The 20200-nt window shown below is 33.4% G+C and overlaps 1 protein-coding gene across 1 annotated transcript; it reads right to left on the reverse strand.

The window, feature by feature from the left end:
• Positions 1–16771: 16771 nt before the first annotated feature.
• Positions 16772–19001, reverse strand: LOC124373972. Its single transcript, XM_046832279.1, has 2 exons — positions 18883–19001; positions 16772–18557 (listed from the first exon to the last, which is right to left on the reverse strand). The coding sequence occupies exons 1-2, from the start codon at positions 18984–18986 to the stop codon at positions 16832–16834; spliced, it is 1830 nt and encodes a 609-aa protein (XP_046688235.1). The 5' UTR covers positions 18987–19001; the 3' UTR covers positions 16772–16831.
• Between the last annotated feature and the right edge of the window lie 1199 nt (positions 19002–20200).

A 20200-nucleotide genomic window follows, 5' to 3' on the forward strand; every position in this document is an offset into this window, starting at 1 on the left:
CGAAAATTTCAAATTTATTTCCGATATAAGTGAACGACCTACGAGAAGGGGATCCACGTTACTTTCAATTCCTGTTCATCGATCGAACTTCTTCAGTAAGTCGTTCACTGTTCAGGCATGTCGCCTCTGGAACTGTCTTCCTTGATAATATCCGATTTATAGAAGGTCGAGCTTCGTTTTGGGGCGGGGGTCAGGGACTTGTTGCTGGGCGGTCTGTAGGGGTAACAGGGTGGCGGTGCTCGTGGCGTGCTTTGTGGTCAGGCTGTGTGTTCGAGAGAATGAATGTAGCAATAACAAGAAATTCTTTAAAAAGTAAAATTGTTAATTAAGTTTTAATTTATCTTTGTATCTTTGTTTGAATTTTTTTTTCTACATATTAAGCTGATAAATTTGATTTTTAATTTATTACATAGTAGTATATAATTTTGGTTAATTTTAAATTTTAATTTAAAATGTAATTTGTTATAGTTAGTTTTAAGATCATTAAATGTACATGTCCACCTCTTGAATAAAGGCATATTTCATTTCATTTCATTATTATTTCTGTTTCTGCTGCAAAAAGAAGCTTCTAATAGCCATTAAACATTAAGTATCATACCTCAACAACGTTATTGCCAATCATTATTGATTTTAAAACATAAACATTGGGCATCTGCTGTTCCAGAAACTTTGTTATTCTTCCCAAACTGAGTGGATTGCAGCAACAATCACCTGAAAATATAAAAAAGGTAAAATTAAAATTAAATCTGGTTGACATTATTTAACTTAAACAATTGTGTAAAGAAAGGTTAGCGTGTGACTGTTTTCAAGTGCCATGTGCTAAACATTGGAATGCTAAAATTGGGAACACACAAAGTGTAAGTTATATAGAGAAAGAAAAACAAATGAGAAATTAATAATAGCGTTTTAGATGATCTACTTCTCTGAGAAGTCCACACATAAGTTTTGTGCTTCAAGATGAAGCATAAAGTTACCATTGGAGCAGTAGACAAGCAATAATACAACCATTCATAAAGAGAAGAAGTAAAACATGTCAGCTTTGTAATTATATCTGAGGTTTTAGAACACAACACCTGCTGCATGTGAATCTTAAAATTTCTTTACAGTTAGATGAAGGACTAAAAGGCTACTGAACAATAAAACAACGAGCATCTCTTTTATTATACCTCTTAGTGGGCTAATATAGAACTTCTATCACTTATAAAACTAGGAATATTTCTCAAAATGTAGGGTTTTATAAACATACTCAGACAAAATTTTTTTATAGGATGCAAAAGAAGATTTGACTTGAGTTTCAAAGTTTTTAGTGGGAAGGCTTTAATAAACGGCCTACACTCGTTATTCAATTTTTATTAGAAATGATTCAATATATTAAGAAACTTAAAAATTGTATAATAATCATAGGTAACAGTAGTTATAATACATTAAAAACAAGAATAATACATTACAATTTGAATAACATAAATTTAACAAATAACATTACACAATAATAAAAACGAACTTTATATGGCCTACATATCAGAAAAAAACATTACAATACTTACAGCTTACACGGATAGCAGTAAGCAATCACTTTTGTGAAATGGAGAAAAGTATTCTCTCCATGGGTAATCAGGAGCCAAAACACACGTTTGTATAGAAATATCTCAAATATTATTTTCTCATATTGATAGTCATTTTTAAATTCTTCAACAATTAGTTACTTCTTGCTGTTTATTGCTTACATTAAAATTACTATAACCAAGTTGAAATCATATGCTTAAAAACTGTAATATGGAATTATTCATTCTGATAATTGATAAAAACAATCAATCCATTAAATAATAACAACCATTAAAGACTGTTACAAGCTTATTAAAGTCTACCTATTTTAGTTAGTTAAAAGTTTGTTTGTTTGTTTGGGTAGAGTACGATAAGCGGACCCAGTTTTTTTATATAAAACAATTGGTTTTTTAATTATACAAATTGATATAATCAACCAATAACAATTAATCTGAACAATACATAAATCGTCTATAACAACAGTATACACATTTTAATTCTCTAAACATAATTTTTATCTATAAGTAATTTCTTTTAAATAAAAAAGGATAGCCAACTTTAGAAAACTACCTACACAAAATAGCACTTACAGATATGATTTACTATGTTTTTCAAGGTTTCGAGATGTTTGTTTTTTTTATTACATTTTCTTTATTATTTAAATGAAATCTTTTCTGCCAACTGTCTTAGTTTTATCGTTTGGTTACGATTCTTTTAGTATTTATGACATTACATACAGTAATTGTTTTAACAATTTCTATTAATTTGAAACATGTGACTTTAATTTAGTATTTTAGATACATTGATGGTTCTGTTATTCAATATATAAAGTATTGATGATTGTAATAAGCTATATAAAAACCAGGTGGGGTCCGCTTATCATACTCTGCCCATTGTTTTATGAAAATTACAGAAATGCTAATCTTACCCATTCCATGCCACATAACAATTGGTTTGGCAATTTGTGGCTGTGGAGGAATACTCAGACAAGCAGAAAGAGGAATCAAAAGTGCTATAAGAAAGAATGACCACATTTTGTATTCTGGTCTAATAAGATAATTAAAAGTTTGTTCAATATTTTGATTGCAATGCAATTATGGATTAAACCATTAACTTTTTATATTATCTTATGGTTCTTAGCACTGTTGGTTGGTATTTTATACTCAAGTGTCCTACAATGTCTAATCAAATATTTTCTTTATATTTAAAAAATGTAATAATATCTCAATAAAACACTCCAAAAGTAACCAAAACACTGTTTTTCTCTACAATAACTGTACTTTCAGCAAGATTCAGTAGTAAGAAATACAATTGCAATTGCAATAACGTTTAACCACTTTAAAGTTTAGTATACTCAAACCTACATTGATAATAACGACCTATTGACCTTTTTGATGACTATAAACAATGATACAAGCCAATGGTATCTGTGGTCAGCGGGTCAGGTCAACTATAGAGAATAAAATAATGAGCAGTGCACATTTGTACATACACTGCAGTAGACTATAAAATCGTAACGTAGAAAAAAAGAAAGATTGTAACGACCTTTGAGTCTGCCACTAATAGAATACAGATGGATACCTTTTCCTTTGAATATATAACTTTATTTTTTACTTTATGGATGTTACACACATTTCTCGATTCATTCTTATAGATGGCGGTATGTAATGGTGGGAATTATTCTCCCAGGCACTCGTTGTGTACCACAGGGATCTATCTTGGGGCATACTATGTTTAGTGTATATATTAATGACTTACCTAGCAACGTATCTAATTCCAATGCAAATAGTATTTATTCGCAGATGACTTAAGGCTTATATATCAGGAACACTAGTGCTATGGAGGCTCATAAAATCCTAAAATATAAGACAAAATAGTTTCAGACTGGTGCTGTGCTAATAAGCTTGAATCCTGGGAAGGTGCAGGACTTAACACTTAGCTGGTCATCAAAAAGGAACAAAATATGTGCTTTAAAGTTCCTGGGTATATTTTTACAAACCGACTTAAAATGAGAAAATCATACAGGGTGTAAATTAAGTCCTGATACGCCAGGATATATTCCAAACGGATTGAGATATCGATGTGTAATCTTCAACATATTTATTAATGTACATATTTGGAGGATAATAAACATCCTACTCCATGGTTTTGCGCGTAGTTTGTGAGTTGAAAACGCCTGAAGTGATTATTCCGGAGAATGGAAAAATCTATACCACCCAGTAGATCAGGGCATTCGATGAGGCCATTCACTAATTTTAACAATACATGGAGGTCAAGGAATGTTTATACGTCTCAGTAAAGGGTTTGCAGATTAAACAGATCCTCCAATTAAGTTACAGGCGCATCCATAAACCAATAGCTAAGCATCATTCCTAAGAGTCTGACTCGAGCCTTGTTTGTATTTAGTCGAACATACAGTATCCCAACGGCCACATTGGTGCAGAGAGCAGATGATAGAACTTTATTCCAGTGACGGGCGTACCAGTGTAATGTATAATGCACCAATGAATCTAGGAACCAGATCTAAGGTCTCTGGTTGAACGGAAAATAGAGCTAAACAAAGTGAATGCCCTAGAGGTTACAGATACCAAGTGCTAATTAGAGCTAAGAGAGTTAGTCATAATTACACCCAGGTGTGGGTGATGTAATCCCACTACATCAACTACTCTCAAACCAACACTATCGATTATATAGTCATAGGTAAAATCGGCCTGCTTCTGCTGATATAGCAACACACTTGGAATTGTTTTAGCACTTATAGTAATCTAGATTCAAGATTTTACTGTTGAAGGCTTTCTAGGTCAAATATAACTAAGCCTAGAATATTGTTCAATTAAGATTAGATTCAATTAAATCAAAATACTCATAGACCTCATATAAATAGTTCGACTAGGAAGCTCTTAAACGCGGACTTAAATTTATTGTACGGCAATTTTTTCGATATTATCTGATAAACATTGTACATTTTTAAACCTATGTATTCAAACTATTTTGTGTACTAGTATAAATATATGTATCTTTTTGTGCATAAATTATTTTCATTTCTCGTGTTAAAATTGTGAACACAGGTTGAGTCACTAAATTTGTTAATACTTTCTGTAACATACAACAAGGTTCAAACGGCATACAGTGATGGCAGTGAAATTACGACTAAGTATATAATTAAAGGTTTAAAATGGGTTTGAGCCTGAGTGTCACATATGTATTACCCTAACTGCCTTATTTTGTAAGATACACACTTTTTAGAGTATCCGGAATTACCTTATAAGGAGGTACCGTAGCTAAGATGACTGTTAAATGTAAGCATAGTGTATGCTCAGTAATATGTCAGGAGTAACACTGCTCTTTAGAGATCTCAACAAAAATGATTCCTTTGTTAGTTTGGCAATACACTGCAACATTTTCAATATAATGTGTAAGTTAAGTCCTCATACGCCTGAATATATTCCTAACGGACTTAGATGTACAATATTCACCATACTTATCAAAATACGTTTTTGGGATTTTTTGGAGGGTAAAAAATGTTCTCCCACTTTTCAAAGGGGGTTAGAAGGGAGTAACGCTACATTTTCAAATTGCAGTCCCTATCTTATGACATATTATTTTAAAGGTATATTCAATAGAAACACACTGACATGAATAAAAACATCTCTAATCTGTTCCTAACAAAAGTTATGGGCAAAAACTCCACAAAAGTATGGTGAAGGTTGTGTATTGTTATTTCCATCCGTTTGAAATTTAGGCATAGCAAGACTTAATTTATACACTACGACTCTAGAGGTTATTAGAGAAGTTGTCTTCATATCAATGTGTCTTCATGGTACAGTGCCGAAGTGTAGTTAGTGGAATCAAGTCGATAGTAAGTAGATGAAAAATGAAAATCGTAGTCGGTGGAATTTGAGGATAGATGGCAAATATAGATAATCTATACAAAAAACCACAAGAGAGTGCAGTTGAGGGAGGAGCCTATTTTGCCCGTGACCTTGGAGCGGCCAACGAGAACTGAGCGACGTTGCCAAACTTGTTCCCCGCTGTAACCACAAGCCGCGCGAGTCCAGCGTTCTTAAAATACTTAACCGTTACGCTCGAAAGAAATGTTAGAGCTGTCTTGAATTAATTAACTACGTATTAAAAAATGTAATTTTAAGGTAATTTAAAAAAAAAGTACATTTCTGTAGCTTATTTCCATGTTGAGTTAAATGGATTGAAATAAATTATTGTATTATATTACTCATATACGAAGATCGTAGGATTAAAATCTTTAGCCGAAATATAAATTAAAAAGAAAACATAAAACTACCGCAAAAAAGTTAATTTCCCGTATTTAAAAGTTAGATAATGCCATTATCACTGATATATAATAAGGCATTACATGTTTGCATAGTATAATCATGTTATGTTAAATGGATTTTCAATTAGGTAAGAAAGTTATCAAATACAACTGAAATATAATATATTTCATATTTATTTAAAATGTATAATATATTCATAAAGAACATATTATGTTCTTTTCCATAAATATACTTATTCAGTACATAACGGTGGGAATTGTCGCCGCAACGGTTTTGTTACGCACTTCGGTTCTCATAAATTTATAACCATGTGAAAGCATTTTTCCTACCTGGCTATTAATAGTCTTGAATCTGTGTTATGTAAAATTGTTTTCACACGTGGGTGATTTAAATATTTAAACTGGCCATAATTGAAAAAATCATTCAGCACAAGTATTTTTATAATATGAATGCACTTTCTTATAAAATTCTAAAGTAAGTTTTAAAATAGTAGGCCCTAAAAGTTATTTAGTGGAAAATTTGATTATTTCATATTTTAAAAATATAATTGTTCCATAATTTTAAAATTGATTATATTGTTAAATTTTTTAAATTATTTTTAATCAAACAACACGTCATGCAGTGTCCAATATAAGCAACATGTATATTAATTTTGTGTGTGTTTAGTAATCGTTTAAAATCACTGAAAAGATTGTTGTATCGTATGGAAATAAGCAAGTACTTTACTCTGACTAACTGACGGGACGATTTGTTTGTTTTAATCGATAGTTAGTTTGTAATAACATTAATAAACTATACAAGTAATTTAAATATAATATAGCAAACTGTCAACGCATTTTAAATATTGTTTTTCAATTATACTGATAAGTTTTAAATGTTCAGTATCAGTGTTAGTTGTGATAGCGCAGCAGTTTATCAGCCACAATGCGCCAGCCGTGCCGGGCGGCAGCGGCAGTTGTGTGGCAACGTCGCGCAGGCCAGTCCATTCTATTTGTCGCCGCCAACTGCACTCTCTGGTGGTTCCTTGTATAGTGTTCTTTAGCGTCTCAGGTTGTTCAGTGGAGCAGGGCCAGACCAGGCCCTGATGTGGTCACATTCTGAGGAATCATCCGAGTCAAAGAGGTGCCGAGCTTGCGCCTTGACGTAGTCGCCCAGCGCTGGGACGCCAAGGGAACGCATCGTGAGAGTGTTCCAAACAAACCAAGGGGTTTCAGATATGAAACGAACAGTCCTGTGTTGGAATGACTCGAGCTATTTCCTGGCGATAGCGGCCAGCTGGTTATATCAGACAGGATAAAGTAAGGTAAGAACTTGACCGTCTAATCAAAACCGGCATTCTGAAAAATATTGCCATTCTAATCAATTGAATTAGTCTCCTCCAAACAAAATTGTCATGAAGCCTAATAGTAATTGACGAATTTGTGCATTTTTCACCAAGGGTTTAAATCAAGATTTAGAATTGTTAAAAACGTTTCCTCTTCATACCCATGACGAGTTATCAAAACATAATGATTGGAATTTTAACACTTTAGATTTAAATTAAGCTTATTTACCTATACCTGTGGAGGAGCAACCTTTTAGTAATGAACAAACTCTTTGCTTTTACGCATTTCAACAGATTTTGCTTTGGTGTTGTCTCTACGACTGCTACATTCCAAAAGAGAATGCATTCTAAGTTGAAAGGACTACAAGGAAATACGTTTTTACTTCATTTTGTTGTAGTCACTGGGAAAATGATTAAGAGCATCTCAAAATTTTTAAGAACCTTTTGGATAATAGTGTAATTATTCAACTCTTAAAATTATACAATAAAGAGGATGTTGTAGAAAAATGAACCGATGTAACAGTGGAGAGGGGATTAATACGAAATAATGGCAGCTAAGAGAAATTTAAATCATTTTGATACTTTAAAACTAGATATGAATGTCAGCATTTTCTTCTGAGATTTTGCCAAAATAAGAATCATTACTTTCAACTTGTACAACAGTTAACTGTAGCTGGTCTTGCTAATTGATTACATACAACACTGAAATCTCCTTTTTCACACCAATGTTTCGTGAAATGTTTAGAAACGAGTGTTTTGATATCATTAAGCTTTGTTTATTTTAGAAGGACTTCCTTTTGTGTAACTGCAGGGTTAATGTTCTGCACAATGTTTCATCGCTTAGCAATACATCTAGCTTTTAAATTATTTGGTTGTAGTGTACTTCACCTCCTACTACATATCTTTCAGCATTATTTTGATCATCCTCAATACTACGAATCGTTTACAAGACTGCAGCTTAAAATGCCAGCTTGCAGGCTTTTTTATTACATATTCAATACTACTCTTCTAATAAGCACAGTGCAGTCATTCAAAAACGAATAAATGTTGGATGATTTTTAAAATAGTCTTCATCATTCAATAAAGTATCATGCTTTTGACATCTTTTTCAATTTTTCCAAAGACTGTCAGGAGGGATGAATGAATGGCCAACGACGGAGAAGACAACTTTTATAATTTTAAGAGTAGGTGTGGCATCACATAATCACAACTTTGAACATTATTCCTATTATAATTGCATTGTTATTTTGACCTCCTCAACCATTAGAAATTAGGATAATGGAACGGATACCACTAAGGTCAAGTGCCTTTAATCTGTGTTACAAAGCGGATGCTATTTGGCAAGATCCCTTTTAAATTAATTTTATAGCCAAATATACAAAAATACATTGTACTTTGAAAGACACAAAGGCCCCTGACAAATGCAAAATTTGTAAAAGTAGATTTGCCATAAACAATAGGCTGACTGATCAGGAATTTTCTGTATTACTTGATTTTATGGCAGTCGAAAGTTAGGTTAATTTGACCATAATTTTCATTTCTTATTTTTCCTCATAAAGATCGCCATCCTTTTTTTATGAATAACTAACCGTGTTTTAATGGTTTACTTCTGATCAAGTTCTGTATACATGTTCATTTCTGCTTTAAGAGATAAACACGTTGCGAAACAATTGGTCGCTGGAGCCCCAAAACCGAGTGCTACAAAGTTCGTATTCTGTCTTTACTTACGCCTAACGTACTTGAAAACAACTATATTGACCATAGATTCACCATTCAAGCAAAGTATGAAATATTTTGTTGTTATCTTTTTGCTGTGAAATTCATCACTACCCAAACGTGATCGACTGCGGTTAGGCGTTTCTAGAATAACATGTCGTAAAATAAAATTCTGTTGTGAAAGTCTCTCTGTATTTTTTAGAACTTCTAGTGGAAATGTCTAACATCTTGTAACTTGACCATTGAACATTTAAAACTATTCGAGTTATAACATGTAGGTTGAGGCAAACTCTTTGCGCTGTACTTGAAAGAGGGGCTTTTATTGATGTAATAACAGTTGTAAGAATAACGAAATGAGATTGTTAAGCAATATTTTTAAGTTTAACAATCAAACCATCTAAAGATCAAGTGTAACTGACTAGCGTTATAACTAGCCCTTGGCTTTGTAGATAATATTAGTATGGATCTGCCTAACCCCTTTCTTTTAGCAACATTTCTTGGATTAAACTAGTTTTTGTGCAGGATATTTTCACTATTTCATGCACTCTGTAACGAAAAATATAATAGCGGTCCTAACTAATAAGACTAAACAAATATGGACATATTGGTTTTTGCAACTGGACGACCCATTTATCTTTGGAGTTCCAAATTTATAATACCAATAGATCACCGTCCAATCCTGTTTATTTTTTAGATTAATGAAATGACTCTTCTTAGTGTTTTCTATTGCTCCTAAAGGTATATGGCCAGAAATCTCTAGTTCACTTGTTACATATTATGGAGTCATTATAACAATTATTGTGAGAAAATAAAATGATATATATCGGAAAGTGCGAAACAATTGCAAAGGATCACTGAAACGAAATTGTTTAATTCGATGGGATCCTTAATAAATAAAAAGCTGTCCAATGTAAAAGGTTTTAAATTAATTAATAAATTGTTTTAATTATTATTCTGTTATAATTTATTTTTGGAAAGCGTTTTGATTATAGAACATTTTTGATATAATATAATTTTAGGTTATGATATGTACAAATTTAACAAGTGATACCTTACAACTGTGGTAGTGAAGTAAATTGTGAAAAAGGTATATCTATATTCAGTATATTGTAGTTTTAAGGTCGCGGTCTGCCCGCAGATTGAAACCAAAGTACTTCCAATTCTGATATCTGATGGTTTCATGAATCATGAAAGTAACCACTAAACAGCAAAAATAGAAATTTTATTGTTTTGTTTAGTTATATTGATTACAGAGTAGGTTATTTGTTTTGAATAGTTATTAACACCAGTTTATCTTGTACATTTCATAAATTTCAATATTTATATCATACTAGTATTAGAGTAATGTTTCCTTGATTGTATTCTTTTACAATTTTCTTTCATTATTAACATGGAGTGTGATGAAGATGGTGTTTATAGGTTAGAAGGTAGCCAAAATGAAAAAGGCGGTTTAATTATTAAGAAAAAGCCTGTTTCTGGTGCAAATTTTGAATTCAGAGTTCCAACAACATCTCTTCTTGGACTAGATAGACTTGCAGGTACAGTACTAGGTCTTAAAATTTTTTGTAAGTTTGCATATCTTTATTCATCTGTGTTTTTAGCAAATGTTTACATGTCTAACTTTACATGATTTGTTGATTTAATAACATGAAAAGTACTTTAAAGGTGTTGAGGTTATTGACATTAATAAGGAAAAAACTGAGAAAAGACCTAATAAGAAAAATTCTTACATGAGGAAGTAACTTAAATCCTTTAATGCAAGGAATTCCGTAATCTCCCTAAATTAGACCTAAAATACTTATAGCCTATTGTAACAAAAAAATATTGTTAGAATAACCCATGAGAATATCAGTAAATAAACCTAATTTTCTTCATAAAAGAAATTACCTAACCTCGTACCTGGCTCAAGTATAATAAGCAGCCACCAAAACATTAGAATCAACTGTCAATTAGAAATATCTAAACTATCGAATATTAAAACATTTCACCTATATATATTCATTATTAATAAATATTAACCAATTTTTTTTAAAGAATAACAATATTGTTGAAAATAATCTTAGAAGCCTATAACATAATTTGGTTGGACATTATTGGGGTAGGGTACGATAAGCGGACCCGGTTTTTTATATCGAAGAATGTAATCATCGATACCTAATATTCGTATCTCAAATCCTAGACTATCAATCAATATAAAAGTATCTATAACTTAGTCCTCAATAACAATCATATGTTTTAAATTAAAATATGGTTTTAATATTTACAGTTATGAAACAAATTATTATCCCTAAGCAAAATTAGGAAAACTGAAGACGACCATAGTCAAAGTCAAAGTCAAAGTCAAAATCTCTTTATTTACAAAATTTCATAGAGAAATGTATTGGCGTCAATAATACAATGTTAAAGTTTAAAATTTACAAAATAAATAAGTTGAATTGAGCAGTCTTGATGTCTAAGATGATCATGTGTCTTGTAGATATTCTTCCAGCGTGTTAGAATGGCCTGGTCACCAGCCATCTATTCAGTGCCATCTTCAGTTTCTTGCCCTTCTGAGGCCTTTATCTCGGTTGGCAGCAGGTTGTAGAGCTTGCGTCCCATGTACGATGGCTTCCTCCCGTACAGTGATAAATGGTGTGCTGGCAGGATGTAGTTGTCAGCATGTCGAGTGTTGTACTGGTGTACATCTGTTCCCCGAGGGAGTTCATTCATGTCGGCAAACATAATCACTTTCCTGGATGTAGAGGGCCACAACTGTCAAGATGCGAAGATCCTTGAAACCTTCACGACAGCTTTCCTTGGGTCCTAGGCCTTTAAGAGTTCTTATTACTTTCTTCTGTATCAGGAGAAGTCTCTGTAGGTTAGTGACTGTGGTGCCTCCCCATATAGCAATGCTGTACCTCAGATGTGATTCAAAAAGGGCATAATAAGTAGTCTTTGCAGTGATTAAATCACTAATGTGGTAAATTCTTTTGATAACAAAGAGGCTGGTGTTTAGTTTCCTGCAAAGGTTGTCAACATGCTGAGTCCATGAAAGAGTTTCGTCAATTGTTACGCCAAGAAATGTTGCCTTGGGTTGCATGTCAAACTTCTGGTAGGGCTGCAATTTCATCTCGTCTTCTACCGAATGCTAGTTGTTTGGTCTTGGTCATATTGACTACTAGGTCGTTTGAGTGGCAGTACTGGTATGCCATATTTAGTGCAGTATATGAGTCAATTGCTAGCTCTTCTACAGAGCTCCCAGTGAGCAGAAGAGTAGTATCGTCGGCGTACATTTAAAGTAGAACAGTAGGCATTTAAAAGATGAGGCATGTCATTGGTAAATAAGATAAACAGTACAGGGCATAGGACTGATCCTTGTGGAACTCCTCGGCTCTTACAGGTAACGGTTTGGATCTGATGTTTTGTATTATCCCTTTGCTATGATGTCTTATCTCCACCACTTGGGTGCGTTCTTCCAAATAGCTTTTAAACCACCTGTAAGCAGAGCCACTAATACCCAGGCTTTGAAGTTTTTGCAGGATGAGGTTGTGTCCCAGGCAATCAAAGGCTTTGCTGAAGTCAAGCATTATGCCAGTCACAAGCTTTCCTGCTTCCAGTTGGTCGCAAATGAACTCTGCCAGCTCAGCAATTGCAGTTGTTGTGGATCTGCCTTTCACAAACCCATGCTGACTATTAGTTAGCAAATTTTGTTGTTTAAGGTAGTCCATCAGTCTCTTTAATACAACTTTTTCTATTACTTTGGAAAAGGTGGAGATCAGTGAAATTGGTCTATAGTTGCTAGGTGTCTTTTGGCAGTTACTTTTATGCTTAGGATATACTTTTTGCAACTTTCAAGGCGGATGGAAAGAGTCCCGATGATAGTGACTTATTTATGATGCTGACCAAGGGGGTTGTAAGGGCTTCACTGCAGTGTTTAAGTAACTTTGATGATACTTCATCAAGCCCTGCTGAGGTTTTTAGACTTCATGCTTTTAATCATAATTTGTACTTCTTCTGTAGTGGTGTTGTGAAGTTGGCTGAGCCTACAATTTGCTACATGGAGTGTTAGCTGTTGACCTTTTTGGTGCTCATTATTGATGTCCAACGTTTGCTGTGCAACTTTGGTGAAGAATTCATTGAAATGTTCAGCGATTTCATTTGGATTGGTTGTTTCTTTTCCATTTATCTTCAGTTTCAGCTGCTCTTTGCCTTGTTCTGCACTCTTCCTTTCACTGTTTACTATTTGCCAGATTGCTTTTGATTTATTGTCAGCTCTGTTTATACAGTTAGATGATGCCTGGCGTTTTAGCATTTTTAGTCTAAGGTCATAGTTTTTCTTAGCAAGGGCTGTGTCTGTTTTTAAGCAGGTCACTTCCTGTAGTCTGGTACTTTCTAAGGCATTGAAGATAAGTTTCTTTCAGTGTAAGAGCTTCACCGTCTTTATGGTTAAAATTTGTTTTTTTCTTATTTCTGGTTTTCTTTTTAGGGCAAGCTGCATCAATGTATATTGCCCAGAGTATTTAAGAAGGCATTGTATGCGTCTTCAGCATTTTGGGCTCCAAATACTCCAGCCCAATCCTCATTGTGCAGTAAAAGTTTTAAGAGTGTCAAGATTGTCCTTTTTCATTTGTCGTTGAATAAGACTAGAGGTTTCTGTTTTCTGTGCTTCAAGAGATATTTTACTCAATTGTGCGGTGTGGTCTGACAAGCCTGGTGTGTATTACTGTGGCATTGATGTTGGATGCAGATAGGTTTGAGCATATACAGTCTATGGAGGAGGTGGAGTTGTAAGTGATTCTGGTTGGGGGTAGAGGAAATCTCATCATGTTATGGCTGGCCAGTGTTTCTTCAAGTTTTCGTGATTCATTATTTGGCACTAGGCTGTTTACGTTTATATCACCCATAATGATTATTGAGTGGTTTTCAGCCTTAGTTTCTTCGATGATGTTAGAAAGAATGTCTAAGGCTTCATTCAACTTTTCGCTTGGAGATCTATATATGCCAGAGACGTAAAGGTGTTGTTTTCCGACCGCTATTCTGAGCATTGCCACCTCACATACGAGTTCCTTGCAATGATGCGATATCTCCAGTGGCTCTGTTTTTTGTTGTAGTGAGTCTTTCACATATATTGCAACCCCTCCTTTTCTGGTTTCTTTCCTGCAAAAGTGTGCTTTGAGGGAGTATTCTGGGAGTTTAGTATTCTCTAAGAGTTCAGACTTCAGACCATGCTCACTCAAGATATGACTATGTCAGGTTGAATGTCTTGAAGTAGATGAGATAATCTGTTTACTTTGTTCCTTACCTCTTGCACATTTTGATGTAGTATTAGCAGTTCCCTTTTAAATGACTTCTTCTTTACTGCGTTGGGGGTCAAGTTCTCTCCTTTCTGTGGCTGCCATTCAATAAAAAATTCATATTTGCTCCTCTCTTAGTTACAGTTGTTTCTTTCCCATAAATTTGACATAAGCTTAATGGATTTTTCTGTACGAGTCCAACATGTTGAAGCCATGTAAAACATGTCTTATCATCTTTCACATGTAAAACATGTCTTATCATCTTTCAAAGCAATGTTGTGTAGTTTTTTAAAATTGACTGCCATTTTTAATAATCAAATGTTACTTATATGTAAAATTGAAATATTACCTTACGTGTATTATTTGAAAGTGTTTACAGCTGTTGATATAGATTATTTAAGTTGTTTGTTCAAAATAATTAATCAGTATCGATTGACTGTATCGGTGGTTATGATTAAGTAATATCGTTTGCCACTTTCGATATAAAAAACCGGGTCCGCTTATCGTACCTTACCCCATTATTGTTCAAAATTAAATTAAACAAAATTAAATCATGTGTATTATTTGAGTAATGGCTGATAGACATGTGGGAAGTAACGTATTACCAAAATAACATGGTCAGATATTATGTTCCAGGAACCTGTTACTGTGGTAACATGTTACCAACTAATCCATTTTCGGTAATAGCATCATGCTGTGTGATCCAAGCTAAAATTTAGTTACCATCTCCAGACATGTTTTTCTTTTTCTGCTAGAAAAGTGGGATGGTGCTACTGAAGCCTGCACTGTGGCCAGGAGGATTTTTGATCGGTATTTTCCCAACCTCAGATCTCGTGCTAGATCGTCCAATGTGATCTGATGTTGGACAAGTTGGACGATCCAAGGTCAGGAAAGTACCGATTGGAAATACCCCTGGCCATCAGTGCGGGCAGGTAGAGTACGATAAGCGGACCCGTTTTTTTATTTCGTTTAGTACAGTCACTGATACTTAATATTCATTTATCGAATATGTGTTTATAAATCATATCAACATATCTATAGCCATAATCAAAATCATATTTTAAATTAAAACAACTAATAAAACGCACATAATGATGATCTTAAATAAGTAATAAATGAGCTTGAATGATCAAACAAATGATAAGAATTGGGAATAGGAAAAACTCATAAATAATTTTGAAATGATAACAACATAAAATTATTAATAACAGGAAATACGAAATATGCGTAATTTTTTATATGTTTTCTCCTGTGTAGCAATTTTTAACTGTTTTCGAGAAGTTGTTGAAGCATCTTCTCTAGAAAACCGTAATTCTCTCCTGCATAAATAAATACTCACAGAGATGATCTGCAAGCAGGTCGGCTGATAAGTCACCTTTTGAACTTTGTTTTACAGTCCTGCACGAGCTTTTGACTGTCTGTTATTATCTATAAAAGAAAATAGTCGTCAAGGATAACATTATTAATTAAATAAAAGACCTAAAATCTGCAAAAAAATAAATAATGTAAATCCTTAATTTAGGGAATGCATTCTAATATAGACCTACATTAAAATTTAACTATAGCCGTAAATTTCTAAAACGTATCAAACCATATTGTTTTGAGGAAACCTATATACCTGACTGCCATACACATGTTTACACCTACCTCACCGAAAACAAGAACTTTATTAAGTAGAATTTAGCAATCTATAATGCAGATAGCGTTGTCACTTCAAGGTTTTTATTAATTTGCACTTAGAACACAATTTAAAAATGCTGCCAATGGTTCTTACACTAGATAGTAAATTGACTGCAACTCATACATTTCATATAATGAACATTGTTTTTTTTTTTTTTGCATAAAATGCAACAAACAAGCCTTCAAAGTTCTGCAATGAATTTAATGGAAAAGACATTTTTTATACTTCCACATTAAATTTATTAATTTAAAAAGCGCTTTCGCCGATTAAGGCATCATCAGTTTGATATTGTTTACAGAAAAAACATATGTGTAAAATAGAATAAACATATGATAAAATAGAATAAAATTTAAAACTAACTGTAAAGACCAAAAACTAAAAAATAATAAATAATACAAAGCAGAAAATGAATTGTAAATCCTTGCCTGCAAATGAATGAAGTGCAATAGTTACAACATGCTTGATCAGTGTCTCCCTAATCTGTAAGATTGTATTCCTATCTTTGCAGGATAGTTAGCTGAAGATAATTTAACATAATAATTTATTTGTATGATTATATATGAGGGCTCTAACTGCAAAAGTCACACTCTCCACTTTTTAAAATTTTACGAAAATAGCAAAAAAACTGCTACTTGCATTATAAATAAAGTAACCTTGGTAACCATTATATGTTCTTAGAGTTGGCATTCCATCGAATTAGATTTACAACATTTTTTGTATATAAAAGCACTCTAACATAGTGAAAAATGCCTTTAAACTTTGGAGAATGTGAGTTTTGTATTCTCAAACTGGAGAATGTTAGTTTTGCAATAATCCGATATGGAGATTGTTACTTTTGACACCAAACATTGTAGGCTTTCAAAGACAAGAAAATAGTAATAAATTAATATGCTTAGACATAATTACTGGGGATTTATAAGGTACGGTATTAAAACTCATAAAATGAAGAAATCAGAGAACCAAAGTTTTATTGCCTATTCATTTAGGACTTCTGTACAGTATTTTAAATTTGGTAACAAGGCATCTCTTCGGCTCGTTGGCAACCTTCCTCATCGTCACCAATTACTTCGACTTCAGGGTCATCTAATACATGTCTAAAAAACTCCAGGGATTCATTCTGTCGCCATTCATTTCCATAATGTTTTAGTAGAAGAGTGTTTACATCAGCCTTTTTTTCTTCCTTTCCAACACTGTTACCTTTAACAATAGTCACTGGTCTTATGTTGTTAAGGCTTCTCCCTCTTTTTACTATACTTCTTGCTGCTTGTTCAGGATTTGCTTTTAGGCGATAGGTACATTCTCCTTGTACCAAAACCGTTTCATTGTTACCATTACTCTCCTTAGTAAAGTAGACCCGCCTACAAGACTGGATACCAAAATGCCATGTACTTGTCTTGCGTATGTGTTGCTCCACCTCAGATTTCCAATCAAGGTTCACAGTATCAACGCCAAGTTTTTTCACTGTAGCAAAATTTCCTATGATGTCAATGTACTCCTGTGGGCTTACAATTACTTCACATCGCTTTATCTCCTTCTCGACATTGCCAAACACCCTATCTGGGGGGATAAAACTATGACCTGTCATTGGGAAAACTAACTGTACCTCCTTGATGTTATCAGGTGCATTGACAAACCATGAGCACACCATAGTGATTAAAATTGAATTTTTATTTTGACCCCCACACCCGTCGCTAATAAGTCGAACAGTCATGTAGGGGGTCAGATCAATAGAATTCAAAGTGTCATATAAACAGGATGAAATCTCATTGGATCCCTTAGAAAACTCATTCTCTGTCCACGTGTAAGCTGTTACATTATCTTTGTCAAGTTTGGATTTTGAATGGCCCTTTACAACACAAAAATTATTTAAATATAGCTGACGGGTGTAGTAGGAGGACTGATCCGGAAGTTTAGGTAGAGGTTGATTTTTTTGGCAATCGAAAGATAATATTAGGAGATCTTCACGGTCTTCTTGTAACAAACCGTAAAATGCTTGTGATCGTAGCTTGTGGACCCGTTTCTCAACAAGAAGCATGTTTCGCTCGGCATCACTCTTTGTCGACTTTATTTTTTCTGCCAATTCTAGGCAAGTAGAACATACGTCCACCCTAGGTGATCCGAATCCCAAGTTGTATTTTCTATTAAAAATATATCTAAAATAACTGTCTTTCACTTTAAGGTGATCTTCCGCATTGGTCTGATACATTCGCCAGAGCTTCTTTATATTTAGTTCTGCAGGCAAATATTTCCGGCCACTTCTGTTTGTACAGTAATGAGTTTCACTGCACTTTAAACTATTAATAAACGTCATAATACTTTCTTTTTTAGCCACAAATCTGTTACCAGTAGTGTCACCGCCTCTCCTCTCCTTCGGCATTTCATGTTTGTAATAAAACCGGTCAGCAATTTTATTAATTCTAAATCTGGAAATATTTAAGGCCCTCAGAAAAGTACCCAAACACACCGGAACCATTTTCTTCTCACGGTTTGTTATGAAATATTTTGCTCTAGCTTGTTTTTTAATATTTTTTTGGTTTTTGGGTCTTCTTCGCTTTATCACGTTCATTGTTATATGCTTTAGAACAAAGTTGTCTTGGTATATTTTATCATGTTCCTTATAAAAAGCAGAATGAAATCTTCTTATGTCCTGGGCTGTCAATGATCGGCAAAGTAGGGCGCCTTTGGTGTGGTTACACGTAGGAAAATCCGGAAAACCCTTCGGAGCATATCTGAAAACAAAAAAATAAAAATAATATGCTGATTCTAACATTTTATTCAGCAATTATTTCTATTTTCTTGTCTCAGAGAACCACAATGATATATTAGCATTTCGTGTCAAAAGTAACAAAGGCCTAAGTCCTATTTGCTAAAATTGCATACGCCTAGAGAATGACAAGCATCCAAAAGCTATGCCTCAGACCGGTACGTAAGTTAAATATAGTTAAATAAGTAAATATTTATGCAATAAAAAGTTTTATTTCTTAATTAACCCGGTCTTTGAAACATGGCAAATAGGTTATGAACATAGAGGTTATGTATGAAGGTTTTGGTTACCTTTTCTTTTTTGCCTGGGCTCTTTTCCAGTGGTTTGGTGCTCGAACCTTCTTCCTGGGTGTTTCTCCTTTACTTTTATCACTTGGTCTTACACTAATATCCATTTTTAAGCTATTTAACGCATATAAAACAGAAACAGTACACCACTACACTGACTTCCTACTTACAAAACATTAGCAAAACAGACGATACAGGGTGCAGTGTCACGTGACTCAAACAAGCCTTCCTATTGGCTGAAATGGAGAATGTGAATTTTGCATTCAAAGACTTTGGAGAATGTGAGTTTTGAAAACAAACGTAATTTTCACCGTTAAAATAAAGTGGGATACTGTTAGTTTTGCTTTAAAACTCTTAGATCAATATGTGCAAAGCTATGAATATAATTAGAATATACCCAAAAGTCAATTTCAAAAAAAATTGGAGAATGTGACTTTTGCAGTTAGAGCCCTCATATTTTATATTAGTGTTTTTAAATTCACTTCATATCAAGTGCCCTTATGGCACTCCTACACTTAAAAAAAGGAAGTCCTGTTAAGCAAAATTTAATATATTTCAGATATCTGTTCTAGATCAAACATATGATTTTAAATTAAATTACCTTTGTATTTGCGTTTTTGTTTCAGCTCAGCGACGAAAAGAGCGTGAGGAATCTGTGGAGAAGGAATCAAAGAAATCAAAACTTTTATCATATAAAGATGTTGACGATGGTGAAAATGCTGAGGAAAGTCCAAGGAGATCTGACAGAAGAGACAAAAAGAAAGATAAAGAAAGGTTGGTGGTTGTGTTTCAAATAAAGTATTCAAATAACACAAAGTTGTATGTCAAGTAATACACTTTTATAGATGTTTTACCTCTAAGAAATAAACTTCATTATTTGACAATTGTAGTAAGCTTTCCTCAAGTTTGAAAATAAGGTTTCTTAAAATATGTCCTAATTCAAAACTTGTGTTATTTTTAGTTATAGCAAAACATAATATCTATAATCAATCAAAATATCTTTATTCGTTCAACATACATAAGTGTTATAAAAGTTCTTAACAACTAACTTAACCTAAATCATTTGTTTTACTAAATGATTATTTTTGTAAATATTCGTCTATTGAATAAAGAGCTAAATTAATTAAGTGGTTTTTCAATAATTTATCAAATTTCTTGTTCTCTCTTTCCTGTTTTATTGTTATTGGTAAATATCTAAACAAATAGTTTCCTGCATAAAAAATATGATTTTTATAGAAATTTAATTTGTGATGACAGTGAACTTCTTCCCTCTTGTTTTATAGGCTTGCATCTGTTGATGTTGTAATGTCGGGATTCGACA

Source organism: Homalodisca vitripennis, unplaced genomic scaffold (assembly GCF_021130785.1).
Source record: "Homalodisca vitripennis isolate AUS2020 unplaced genomic scaffold, UT_GWSS_2.1 ScUCBcl_6858;HRSCAF=14267, whole genome shotgun sequence".
Lineage (NCBI taxonomy): Eukaryota > Metazoa > Arthropoda > Insecta > Hemiptera > Cicadellidae > Homalodisca > Homalodisca vitripennis.